This window comes from Rhinoderma darwinii, chromosome 12 (assembly GCF_050947455.1).
Source record: "Rhinoderma darwinii isolate aRhiDar2 chromosome 12, aRhiDar2.hap1, whole genome shotgun sequence".
Lineage (NCBI taxonomy): Eukaryota > Metazoa > Chordata > Amphibia > Anura > Rhinodermatidae > Rhinoderma > Rhinoderma darwinii.
In genome coordinates this window covers 7,548,028-7,561,780 of record NC_134698.1, presented here as the reverse complement: position 1 = coordinate 7,561,780, position 13,753 = coordinate 7,548,028, and the positions used below count along the sequence as shown (strand labels likewise).

At 42.2% G+C, this 13,753-nt stretch overlaps 2 protein-coding genes across 2 annotated transcripts; both read right to left on the bottom strand.

Moving 5' to 3' along the window:
- Window positions 1–3,156: 3,156 nt before the first annotated feature.
- Window positions 3,157–3,990, bottom strand: LOC142665046 (olfactory receptor 5V1-like). The gene has a single exon (XM_075844585.1). It carries the CDS (start codon window positions 3,988–3,990, stop codon window positions 3,157–3,159), a length of 834 nt encoding a protein of 277 aa, XP_075700700.1.
- A 7,738-nt stretch (window positions 3,991–11,728) lies between these two features.
- On the bottom strand, window positions 11,729–12,697 carry LOC142665045 (olfactory receptor-like protein OLF3). Its single transcript, XM_075844584.1, has one exon. The coding sequence runs from the start codon at window positions 12,695–12,697 to the stop codon at window positions 11,729–11,731; it is 969 nt and encodes a 322-aa protein (XP_075700699.1).
- Between the last annotated feature and the right edge of the window lie 1,056 nt (window positions 12,698–13,753).

Sequence of the window (13,753 nt, the reverse complement as noted above, 5' to 3'; positions counted from 1 at the left end):
CCTTGTGAACGACAGACTGTAGGGCCTTCACGTAGGAGAACCAAAAGACACAGATCCAATACTAATTTAGACAATCGCAAACACAGCGTCTCCGACCATTGTACTGCAGTCTTTGATGGTATTTCTAAAGCCCCCATCGAACAGATATCGGCCTCTACTCCAAGAAAATGTATTAGAATCAAGCAGAGAGAAAATTACTGGATCTACAAAATGTCTACTCTAATCCAAACCGGCTCAATGATATTATTGAATCTAATTTTTAATATACCCTAGGACATAATTTTATTTAGAAATAGAATACCCCCATCATTGTACGTTCCCCTATAGACCTTATTTCTCCCTTCCCTGAGTTTCTTTTGTTCCTCTCAGTGTCTGAATACCCCATAGTCACTATGGGTCACGTACCAATGACCATGGGGCTGTGCATCATATCATTTTACTATGGATTATGATATAATTCACACTGCTCCCCCCACCTTCTCTGATATTTGTGTTCTTTTTTTATTATGTAGATCTGATGCCGGATCATTCCTCTTTAGCTTTACTTGATGTCAAATTCCTATGACGATGGTTTTACCTATTTTACCTTACTAGACCCTGTGTTTAGATTATCCCATATCATATTCCCTCTTTCTCCATGAGTTGGTCTGGGCCCGCACATCTCCTGATCAGGACGATCATTGTGGGTCATTTTCATTAGACAGCCTGGTGCTCGCGCTCACTGACATCTTGTCTGATGTTCCCTGACACATACTCAATAATCTGACTGATCATTCATAGCTCATGTATTTTATCTGTTTAACCCCTTAGCGACATGTCGCGTACTAGTACGTGACAGCCATTAAGGAGAAGTATGGAGCAGGCTCACGGGTTGAGCATGTCCATACTTAGCCAGTGCCGATTGTGTTATACAGCCTACGCCTCACTGCAACAAGTGGAATCAAAGATCACTTTGATTCCGCCCGCTTAACACCTTAAATGCCGCGGTCAATCGCGACCACGGCATTTAAATTGTTAGAATCATGTGGGCATCCCCCCTCCAACGCGCCATCTTCCCTCCCCAAGATACAATCGGGTGGTGACATGGCATTTGTTATGGCAGCCTGGGGGCCTAATGATGGCCCTCAGGTCTGCCATCTTTGTACTCCTTTGAAGCCCTTCCTCTGGCAGGCCTTCAAAGGGGACTGTCAGTATCACGATATACTACAATACATTAGTATTGCAGTGTATTTTGCAAGCGATCCGACGATCGCTGCTTCAAGTCCCCTAAGGGGGCTAATCACAAAAAGTAAAAGACAGTTAAGTAAAGTTTTTTAAAATGTTCCAAAAAATATATATTAAAAGTTAAAAAAAAAACCTTTCCCAATTTTTCCCCTAAAGCAATGTTAGAAATAAATAAAACGTAACATAACTGGTATCGACACGTTCGTAAAAGTTCAAACTATTACAATATAGCGTTGTTTAACCTGCTTAGTGAATGCTGTAAAAATATATATAAAACATGCAAATTGCGATTTTTTTCAAAAGGGTATTGGTGAAAACTACAGCTCAGTTATGGCTCTCAGAATATGGTGACACAAAACATTTTTTTATTTTAGCAAATGTTGTTTTATTGCTCCCATATTGTATCTCCTGCTATTCATGTGTATTGTAACTGTGCTGTTTTGCAGCTTTCTGATTGACTGTGTGATCTGTCATGCTGAGCGATCCTTTGTTCCCTATGACATCACTTTTACCTGCTCTACCGTTTGTTTGGTTTTTTCTTCCGTTTTTTTTTCTTCTTCTGTTTTATCTCCTATTTAACTGCATCTCTGTTGTACTGCTGTAATAGCCTGATGAAGATGCGGGTCTGGTGTTGAAACGCGTAGCCACTGTTATATATGCGGATTAAACTCCAACACTGCATGATTTTTCTGAATGTTTATTTCCCAGATTTTCTATATTTTATCTGCATACATTTGCGACGGTGTCTGACACCCACCAGTTTTGGGGATAGCTGCAGCCGACCATACGTTATTACCTGTCTACACCAGTGTTGTACCTGTGGTTGTACCTCTCTCCAAGGGGAGCGATTTTATTATCGCCCTATAGATTTTCACTTATCCTGTTTGATATGCACGATGTGGCGCAGTGTGTCACCTTTTCTTCTCTAGGTTTGTTCACAGAAGCGGTAAAATACTTTTTGAGCCATGTCTACAACCATCAGTGAAGCATGACGGAGAATCTGTCCAAGGTTTGGGACTATAAAAAAATTGGTGACGCATCATAATTGCATATAAGTGCAAAAAAACTTTAATACTTTGAAGGATTTTTTTTACTGCAAACGAATGACCCCAAGTACATTGCTGTGTAGATCAAGACATACTTACTGTATCAAACAAAAAAGCTGCTGGTATGGTCAGAAAAATGGACAGGACGCCCAAAAGCAGATAGCTCTACATAATTGAAGGTCAGCAACGTAACTAAAATTCATAGGTCCCCAAAGCAAAATTAGGTGGGCCCAATTACCACCTAGTGATGACAGCAATATAAGTAGCAATAATTAAAAGTATGGATAATAGCGCCATCTATCAGAAAATCTACATAATAGTGGTAGATAGCACAAAGCTACCAACGTGTTATTCTGACACAAAAAGGAACAATGCTCTTTCACCTGATCCGATCTATTTGTCTCTAAGCGTCATCGCAGCTACAACGGATGCTATAGTAAAAGTTACACCCATGTTGAAGGTGTTTGGATTTTATTAGATCGTGAGAAGCAGAAGAAGCCCCAACTTTTTACACTTTGAAGGTATGGTACTATGAAGATATTTACAAGTAGTATGGAAAAATATCCCTACAAGTCTCCCCAAAAATAATTGAGCTGTAATAAGGGGTGCTGAGATGGCAGACGCACCCAGGCCCTAGTGCCTGAGGGGCCCAAAGACCTCTTTGTCACATAAGAATTGTTACACTAGTATTATAAATGGTACCTGGTGGGTGAGGGCGTTGTTACAGATTTGGCATTGGGGCCCAGGAGCTTCAAGTTATGCCTATGCTTATATTGGACTTTTGGAAGGGAAATAAATTAAGGAGGATGTGTTACTCTGCAGGGAACCCTACATATGCATCCATGTCGGTATAGTTAATGGACTTGAAGGTTTGAAGGTAACATTTTCAATGGAAAAGTTTACTCATTGTCTTTTTGATTGACTCCTTGATGTCCTTATTCCTGATACTGTAGATAATGGGATTGAGCATTGGGGTCACCACTGTGTAGAGGATGGACACAATTCTATCCTGTTCCGGGGAATAACTAGAACGGGGCCGTAAATGCATGAACATGACCGTTCCATAGTAAAGAGCAACAACTGCAATGTGGGAAGCACATGTAGAAAAAGCCTTCTGCCGCTCTTTTGTGGAGCGTAACTTGAGAATAGTCATTGTAATGTAGAGGTAGGATACTGATATTAACAAGCAGGAGCCAAAAGCAATTAATACACCTGAGATGTACTCGGCCACCTCATTGAACCAGATATCTCTGCAAGAAAGACGAAGAAGAGGGGGCATCTCACAGAAGAAATGGCTGACAAGGTTGGACCTGCAATACGGTAATTGGAAGGTAAAAAATGTTAGAATGAATGAGTTTAAAAAACTCATGGCCCAACATCCCCCGACTAGTGATAAGCAAAGGTTCTTGTTCATGATAATAGTATATTGTAATGGCTTACAGATGGCGGTGTACCTGTCATAGGCCATCACAGCCAATATCAGGCATTCTGTAGCACCTAGTGCCAAATGGAAGTACATTTGGGCTGCACATCCCGAGTAGGAAATACTTCTGTCCCGAGATAAAGTGTTGACCAGCATTTTGGGTACTACAGTAGAAGAGAAGCAAATGTCGACAAAGGAAAGATTACTGAGAAAAAAGTACATGGGGGTCTGAAGTCTTGAATTGCATCTCACCACTATGATCAGCAGAAGATTTCCAGATAAAATCAGCAGATACATTATCGAAAAAATGAAGAAATACACAATTTGAAGACCAACAATTTTAGATAGTCCCAGAAGAATGAATTGGCTCACAGAAGTTTTATTGACGTACTCCACAACATCCTGACATGGCTCAACATAGGAATAGTAGAAAATATAAAAAAAATGAAATATGTGTGGTAAAAAATAGCAAAAAATGTGTTCTATAAAAATTATTTTATCATTAAAAAACGAAATGTGTTTTTTTTTTTTATAAAAAATTGGTAATGGATAAAAATTTTTTAAAATATTACAATTTCTGCTTATCTAAAGTTATTGTATTCAAAAAATAAATATTAGTATTGGTCGGCTTTAATAAGTATCTTCTTATCATGTTTAGAATAAATTCATCTCTATAAGAAATTCAAAAAGAAAAAAAATTCAAAAACAAAATTCCAAAAATAATAAAAAATCTAGATAGTGACAATTACAAAAAAATGTAATACAATGCTCTAACTATTTATGCTGAAATATAACATACTAACCTTTTTTAAAAATTGGCTTATTGAAAAGATGACAAGGGAAGATCATTTTTGTATAGAATTACTCAGAGAATTAGAATTTTTGAGCCTTCTGTTTCCAGCATTGAAGCACTGGCATCAACAGTCAGGCGTCTGAAGACGTGAGCATTACAAGATGGGACTTTAAATATGATTGCATGAGAAACCATGAGAATCTTCTTCATTCCCAGTTGTACGTCTAATTGAAAATTTAGTTAAAAATATTTCAAAAATTGCTTTGAAGATTTGAAGGGTCCCAGCTCTATTAAAATGCTCGTGTTTAAATAAATAAGTGTAACTGGGGTCTTGCCCAGAGCGGAGCAGAGCGCTGGTGTCGGCTCTGCTCCTGGACTCTGTGGAATTCCCTGACATCGCTGTCCACATATGAACAGCGATGTCTGGGGCTTCCCCAGAGCCGGAGTCCCGAGCAGAGCGCTGGTGTCGGCTCTGCTCCGGGACTCTGTGGAATTCCCTGACATCGCTGCCCATATATGGACAGTGTGTCAGGGTCTTCCCCAGAGCGGAGTCCCGGGCAGAGCGCTATTATCGGCTCTGCTCCGGGACTCTGGGGAAGCCTCTGACATCGCTGTCCATACATCGACAATGATGTCAGGGGCTTCCCCAGAGCAGGAGTCCCAGTGATGTCAGGAGCACAGCTGGAGTCCCAGGAAGAGCCTACTAGCGCTCTGCCTGGGACTCCAGCTCTGGGCAAGCCCCTGACATCACTGGGGCAGCCTCTACAGAGGGCACTGGGGCAGCCTCTACAGAGGGCACTGGGGCAGCCTCTACAGAGGGCACTGGGGCAGCCTCTACAGAGGGCACTGGGGCAGCCTCTACAGAGTGCACTGTGGCAGCCTCTACAGAGGGCACTGTGGCAGCCTCCACAGAGGGCACTGTGGCGTTATCTACAAGTGGGTGTGTGACAGTATCTGAAGAGGACACTGGCATTATCTAGGGGTGTGTTGCATTATCTACAGAGGGCACTGTGGCCTTATCTACAGAGGGCACTGTGGCCTTATCTACAGAGGGCACTGTGGCCTTATCTACAGAGGGCACTGTGGCCTTATCTACAGAGGGCACTGTGGCCTTATCTACAGAGGGCACTGTGGCCTTATCTACAGAGGGCACTGTGGCCTTATCTACAGAGGGCACAGTGGCCTTATCTAGGGGTGTGTTGCATTATCCACAGAGGGCACTGCGGCAGCATCCACAGAGGGCACTGCGGCACTATCTAAAAAGGGGCTGCCCAATCTTGACATGTGTGCTAACTGAGCCGCCGGACTGCATTTAGCGACACAAACTGGAAAGCTGGATTGTTGAAATAAGCACGTGGAGAAATATCTCAAATTTTAAACCTAGCTGTATTATTATAGTAATGTAGTATTATTATTCTAGTAATATAGTGTTATAGTAGTTCAAATAACTAATTGATTAACAATAATTTTGTATTGTATCAAATTTGAAAGTAATGCGGCCCGTCAACTTCCCATTTTTTCTATATGCGGCCCACTTACCCGGCCGAGTTTGAGACCCCTGCTCTATACAGTGGTAACACCAATGTTAAATCCTATCATCTATAGCAGGGGTCTCAAGCACGCGGCCCGCGGGCCGCATGCGGCCCCTGGGGCTGTCATCTGCGGCCCGCGGGACACAGAACCGCTAGCATCGGCTCGAGACTCTGGAATTCCCTGACATCGCTGTCCACATATGAACAGCGATGTCTGGGGCTTCCCCTGAGCCGGAGTCCCGAGCAGAGCGCTGGTGTCGGCTCTGCTCCTGGACTCTGTGGAATTCCCTGACATCGCTGTCCACATATGAACAGCGATGTCTGGGGCTTCCCCAGAGCCGGAGTCCCGAGCAGAGCGCTGGTGTCTGCTCTGCTCCGCGACTCTGTGGAATTCCCTGACATCGCTGCCCATATATGGACAGTGTGTCAGGGTCTTGCCCAGAGCGGAGCAGAGCGCTGGTGTCGGCTCTGCTCCTGGACTCTGTGGAATTCCCTGACATCGCTGTCCACATATGAACAGCGATGTCTGGGGCTTCCCCAGAGCCGGAGTCCCGAGCAGAGCGCTGGTGTCTGCTCTGCTCCGCGACTCTGTGGAATTCCCTGACATCGCTGCCCATATATGGACAGTGTGTCAGGGTCTTGCCCAGAGCGGAGCAGAGCGCTGGTGTCGGCTCTGCTCCTGGACTCTGTGGAATTCCCTGACATCGCTGTCCACATATGAACAGCGATGTCTGGGGCTTCCCCAGAGCCGGAGTCCCGAGCAGAGCGCTGGTGTCAGCTCTGCTCCGGGACTCTGTGGAATTCCCTGACATCGCTGCCCATATATGGACAGTGTGTCAGGGTCTTGCCCAGAGCGGAGTAGAGCACTGGTGTCGGCTCTGCTCCTGGACTCTGTGGAATTCCCTGACATCGCTGTCCACATATGAACAGCGATGTCTGGGGCTTCCTCGAAGCCGGAGTCCCGAGCAGAGCGCTGGTGTCGGCTCTGCTCCGGGACTCTGTGGAATTCCCTGACATCGCTGCCCATATATGGACAGTGTGTCAGGGTCTTCCCCAGAGCGGAGTCACGGGCAGAGCACTATTATCGGCTCTGCTCCGGGACTCTGGGGAAGCCTCTGACATCGCTGTCCATACATCGACAATGATGTCAGGGGCTTCCCCAGAGCAGGAGTCCCAGTGATGTCAGGAGCACAGCTGGAGTCCCAGGAAGAGCCTACTAGCGCTCTGCCTGGGACTCCAGCTCTGGGCAAGCCCCTGACATCACTGGGGCAGCCTCTACAGAGGGCACTGGGGCAGCCTCTACAGAGGGCACTGGGGCAGCCTCTACAGAGGGCACTGGGGCAGCCTCTACAGAGGGCACTGGGGCAGCCTCTACAGAGGGCACTGGGGCAGCCTCTACAGAGTGCACTGTGGCAGCCTCTACAGAGGGCACTGTGGCAGCCTCCACAGAGGGCACTGTGGCGTTATCTACAAGTGGGTGTGTGACAGTATCTGAAGAGGACACTGGCATTATCTAGGGGTGTGTTGCATTATCTACAGAGGGCACTGTGGCCTTATCTACAGAGGGCACTGTGGCCTTATCTACAGAGGGCACTGTGGCCTTATCTACAGAGGGCACTGTGGCCTTATCTACAGAGGGCACTGTGGCCTTATCTAGGGGTGTGTTGCATTATCCAGAGAGGGCACTGCGGCAGCATCCACAGAGGGCACTGCGGCAGCATCCACAGAGGGCACTGCGGCAGCATCCACAGAGGGCACTATCTAAAAAGGGGCTGCCCAATCTTGACATGTGTGCTAACTGAGCCAGCGGACTGCATTTAGCGACACTTAAACTGGAAAGCTGGATTGTTGAAATAAGCACGTGGAGAAATATCTCAAATTTTAAACCTAGCGCTATTATTATAGTAATGTAGTGTTATTATTCTAGTAATATAGTGTTATAGTAGTTCAAATAACTAATTGATTAACAATAATTTTGTATTGTATCAAATTTGAAAGTAATGCGGCCCGTCAACTTCCCATTTTTTCTATATGCGGCCCACTTACCCGGCCGAGTTTGAGACCCCTGATCTATAGCATAAGTAATAAGGATGTCATGGGAGTCCATTGTTGGACTGGTCCACCAGGGCATCGGGGGATGGATGTAGTGCAGTGTATTAGAATAGAGATCAGGGCTTCATCCTTCAAGTCCCCTAGTGGGACAAAAAAAAAGTTTAAAAAAAAGTTGTATAAAAATAAATAAATAAAACTTTTAAAGTAATAAAAGTAAAAATCCCCCCTTTCCCCTTAAGAGACCTTTATTATTAAAACTATAAATAAAATAAACTATACATAATTGGTATCGCTGCGTCCGTAATGGCCAGAACTACAAAATTAATTTGTTATTCATCCCGCGCGGGGAATGCCGTAAAAGAAAATAAAAATAATAATCCATACCAGAATCACAATTTTTTGGTCACATCCTCTCCCGAAAAATGGAATAAAAAGAGATCAAAAAAGTCGCATGTACCCAAAAATTGTAATGATTGAAACTAAAGTCACACAAAAAACAAGTCCTTGCACGGCTTTCTTGATGGAAAAATAAAAAAGTTACGGCTCTTAGAATAAAGCAACACAAAAAGTTAATTATTTTTTTAAAAAGTATTTTACTGTGCAAACGCCAAAAAACTATAAACATCTGGTATCACCGTAATCATATCGCCACGCAGAATAAAGTGAATATGTCATTTATTGCTATAAAAAAAGGAATATAAAACAATAGTAGAATTGCTATTTTTTAGTCACCACGCCAATTAAAAAGTAGAATAAAAACCGATCGAAAAGCCGCATGCACATCATGAAAACTACAGTGAATTCCTCAAGGGGTCTAGTTTCCAAAATGGGGTCGCTTTTAAGGGGTTTCCCCTGTACTGGTAACTCAGAAGCCCCCTAATTGTGACATGGCGCCCAGAAACCAATCCAGAAAAATCTACATGCCAAATAGCGCTCCTGCCTTTCTGAGCTCTGCCGTGTATCCAACCAGCAGTGTATGACCACATATGGGGTATTGACCTAATCATGAGAAATAGCTTTTCAAATGTTGGGCTGCCTTTTCTCCTGTATTCCTTGTAAAAAATTTAAATTTGTACCTTTTATCTGAAAAATATGTGATTTTCAATTTCACAGCCTAATTCCAGAAAATTCAGCAAAAAAAAAAAAAACTGTGGGTGTCTAAATGCTCACTATACTCCTCGATAAATTCCTTGAAGGGTGAAGTTTGCCAAATCGGGTAACTTTTTGGGGATTCCACTCTTTTGGCACCACAAAATCTCTTAAAAAATATATTCTAATAAAAAGGAGGCCCCAAAATCCACTAGGTGCTCCTTTGCTTCTGAGGCTGGTGCTTCAGTAAATAAGTGCACTAGGCCACATGTGGGATATTTCTAAAAACTGCAGAATCTGGGCAATAAATATTGTTTTGTGTTTCTCTGGTAAAACTTTCTGTTTTACTAAGAAAATTGAATAAATAAGATTTCCTGCAAAAAAAAAATGAAATTTGTAAATGTCACCTCTGCTTTGCTTTAAATTCCTGCGAATTGCCTAAAGGGTTAAGAAACTTTCTAAATGCTGTTTTAAATACTTTGAGGGGTCTCATTTTTAAATTGACAACTGAACTGGTACCTAAAAAATAAGGGCTTTTGAAATTTTCTTCAAAATATGAGAAATTGCTGCTAAAGTTCTAAGCCTTGCAACATCCTAGAAAAATAAAAGAATGTTCAAAAAAATTATACCAACATATAGTAGACATATGGGAAATGTGAACTAGTAACTATTTGGTGTGGTATTACTATCGGTCTTACAAGCAGATACATTAAAATTCAGAAAATTGCAATTTGTTTTTTCCAAATTTTTCTAAATGTTGCTTTTTTTCACAAATAAACACTGAATGTATCGACCAAATTTTGCCACTAACATAAAGTCCAATGTGTCATGAGAAAACAATCTCAGAATCGCTTGGATAGGTATAAGCATACCAGAGTTATTACCACATAAAGTGACTCATGTCAGCCCAAACTAGGCTACGTCATTAATTAAACTCCACAATGGTTATATATGGCATCCAGGGACCTAACAAAACCTCCAGACTGTTATATGTGAATGTCTATTAGGCAATGTCTAATGCCTCATGCACACGACCATTGTGCCAATTGGGCCACTTTTGATGGCATCCGAGTGACACCCGATAGTCTTCACGGACCCATTCACTTTAGTGGGTGAATCAGGTCTGTGAAAAATGGTCCGAGTCTCCGATCCGAGGAAAGATAGAACATGTCCTATGTTTCCTCGGATCACTGACGGGGCTCGGACGGCACACACGGTCATGTGCATGAGGCGTTAGGCATGGCCTAATAGTTACTGTCAGTTTCTTGCTGAGGTCAATATTGCAATGAAATACAGAGATAAAGGAATAAAAATTATCATCACTAGTCCTAGTGGAGCAAAAAGATGTAAGGTTCAATAGTTTCGATTTTCTTTCTTATGTAAGTAAAAAACAAAACAAAAGAATTACAACACATCTTACCATACATTCTTTTTCTCTTGAATAAAAGCTATCAAACATAACATAAATGTAATGGGGCCAACAGAGCAATGGACCCACTGGGTCACTAACGGATTTGGCTTTGGTCTAAACCAGGAAGCGGAGTCTATGGGATTGGACTTTTTCACAGGAAATCCGAAGGTTGTTATCCCCGAAGTAGTCTCTGTTAGCAAAGGCTGTCACATTGACAGTAGTCACCAGGACGGAGTACCAAGGCAACAGGCAGGAATTAAAGTCAGGGCAGTGTCAAGGCAGGCAGAGATTGGTCATCAGGATGGTCAGCAGACAGGAAGACGTGGTCAAATATACAAGCTTGGTCGCTACCAGATGAATCAGGAACAAACATCTTTTCAAACTTCAGGAACTTAATGGACATTTTTGTTCAGGCAAGGAGAGATGGGGGAATGGCCCTTGCATGCGCAAAACCCAGAGCCAGAGCGGGTGCTCCGTGTAGGGTGAGCTGGCGTGTTGTTACAATAAATATACTGGTTGGAGAAGACTGCCATGGGGGAACCCTGAAAAATAGTTTCACTCCCAGGGAATGTCTGCTCCAATTCTCCATAGTGTATAAGATTCTGCTCTTTCTAGAGAACCATTGACCAGTTTCCAAAAAACACTATTTTTGAAACACTGGCATACCAGCTTTGTATGTATTATGTCCACCATTGTAAAAGGAACGCTGAGGTAGAATAAATTGGACCCAACCAGTGTAAGTACATTTTCAGAGTTGAAATTGCAGATGCTAGGGAAGTCATAGGCCTTTTCTACGTGGTACATACGATAATGAGGGCAACTTGGTTTGTCAAGTAAAGTAATGTTGGGGTAGATATTGAGTTACGAATAATCACTCTAATGTTATATAGTGAAACAAGCATTGCACACTCAAGAACAGTTCATAGCCCTTAACAAAACGGTTGGGCCTACATGGAGACTTCTTGTAGAATGACTTTCCAATTTTATCGAGTGCCAGCTACCAGCCATTGGAATACTTGGAGTTACATGAGGTCACTCAATAGTTGACATTGGAACGTTGCTCTGCAAAAAGCCTCCATGAAGTCCCAGTCTTATGTGAAAAGATACTTTTGATTAAGAAAAACAACCTAATTGTATATCAGAGAGCTTTATTGACGGTCAATGGAAGCAAATGGAATGAAATGAGACACTTCCCAAATTTGTCATAATGTTAATGGTCTTCCTGATGCATTCTTTAAAGTCTATATTTCTTACACTATAGATGATGGGATTCAACATGGGAGTCACCACTGTATAGAGGATGGAGACCACTCTTTCCCGATCCGGCTTGTACATTGACCTTGGACTCATATACATACACATAACTGTGCAATAATAGAGAGATACAACTGTAAGATGAGATGTACATGTAGAGAAAGCTTTTAGTCTTCCTTTAGTGTAGTGGATTTTTAGTATGGTGGAAATTATGTGGGCATAGGATGACAGCGTCAATAAGAATGAAAGAAGGATGAATAGTACACTAGAGATGTACACTACAAATTCGTTGAACCAAGTATCTGTACACGAGAGCCGGAATAGCGGGGGCATCTCACAAAAAAAATGGTCTACTTGGCTAGACTTACAAAAAGGCAATTGGAAGGTCATGACCACGTGAATCACAGAGATCAAAAAGCTTGCAGTCCATGATCCGGTAGCCAAAGATTGACAACGTCTTTTGTCTACGATAGTGTTATACCGTAAAGGATTACAGATAGCGTTGTATCGATCATAGGCCATGACAGACAACATTAGACATTCTGTACCCCCTAGACCTGTATGAAAATACATTTGTGTCGCACATCCCAAAAAGGAAATTGTTCTGTCCTGGGAAATGGTATTTTTAAGAAGGTTGGGTACAATGTTGGTGGAGAAACAAATATCAATAAATGCAAGGTTACTGAGAAAGAAGTACATCGGCGTCTGAAGAGAGGCATTAAGTCTCACCACAACGATTATTAGGAGATTACCAGACAAGGTCACCATATACATCAGGGTGAATATAAGAAATAAGGCAGATTGTAATCCAGGAATGTTAGAGAGTCCTAGAAGGATGAAGGTCCTCACGAATGTTTGGTTCAAGATCTCCATATCGTTTCGTATGGTTTCCTATAATAATAGATGAGAATTAAATTTACGAACATCGGTAAACTGATGAGAAGATTAGCATTTATAATTTTTGTATAGGTAAATTATTTTCAAAATGTTCTACCTAAAATATACAGAACATTGTAACCCAACACCACTAAATGCCAACTTCTCCACTATACCACCTGGACTAGAAAAAGTTTACTTCCTTCAGCTTTCTGTAGGGTAGGGATGGGACAGCTGCTCTGAGAACCACAAAATTGAGCCACTACTACTGCAGAAATAAAGAAAAACATTCCCAGTTGAACTCTACGAATGGGTGAAATTACAAATTTAACATGTAACTTGAAACGTGTTGTCACGTGCAATAAAGCATTGGAATGATCCATCAGGCATTGTACCAATGTTCTTTTTCAAGGTGATGATAAAACTATTACATTACATTTTTTCTGATTGGTTGGGGTCCTGCCAGCAGGTCCGCAATGTTAGTCAATTAGAATTTCCATGTACAGCTCTGCTCCCATCTACACGCGTTGTGCAGAGAGATGTTACACAGCTGAGTAGCTCATTTTCGTGATTGAAGGACATCCCAGAGGATGGATCACCACCAATCATGAAAGGATGGCATATCCTAGTAATATGCCCTCACTTCTTAAAAGTAGAATGCTCCTTTAACGTTAAAAACTTTTTATTACAATAATAGTACAGAGCACGTATATCATTCGTTTTTAGTTATTAATGTGTCATTGTGACTGGAAATCTAAGACTAGAGATGAGTGAATCTTTCTATATCCTAATCTCCAAAATGTGATTCACTCTGATTCACTGTCAATTTGAAACCTTTAAATGATTCTCTAATACTATTACCTATTAATTCAGTAAGATTATTTGCTAAGAGCCACGTACATAAAATTCTGTTCTTTTTGTAATGGAAATAAGCTTTCCATGTACTGACTTTTTGGCAAGCTTGTGGAGGGCTTGTGTTTGTGCACAGCAGCCGACCTGAAAAAGCAGAGCTGCAGTGTAAGAAATGTGGTACAAATAGAGCAAACTGAGCCT

Coding starts and splice junctions, on each gene's coding strand:
- LOC142665045 (XM_075844584.1), bottom strand. CDS start 12,697: ATGGAGATCTTGAACCAAACATTCGTGAGGACCTTCATCCTTCTAGGA.
- LOC142665046 (XM_075844585.1), bottom strand. CDS start 3,990: ATGTATCTGCTGATTTTATCTGGAAATCTTCTGCTGATCATAGTGGTG.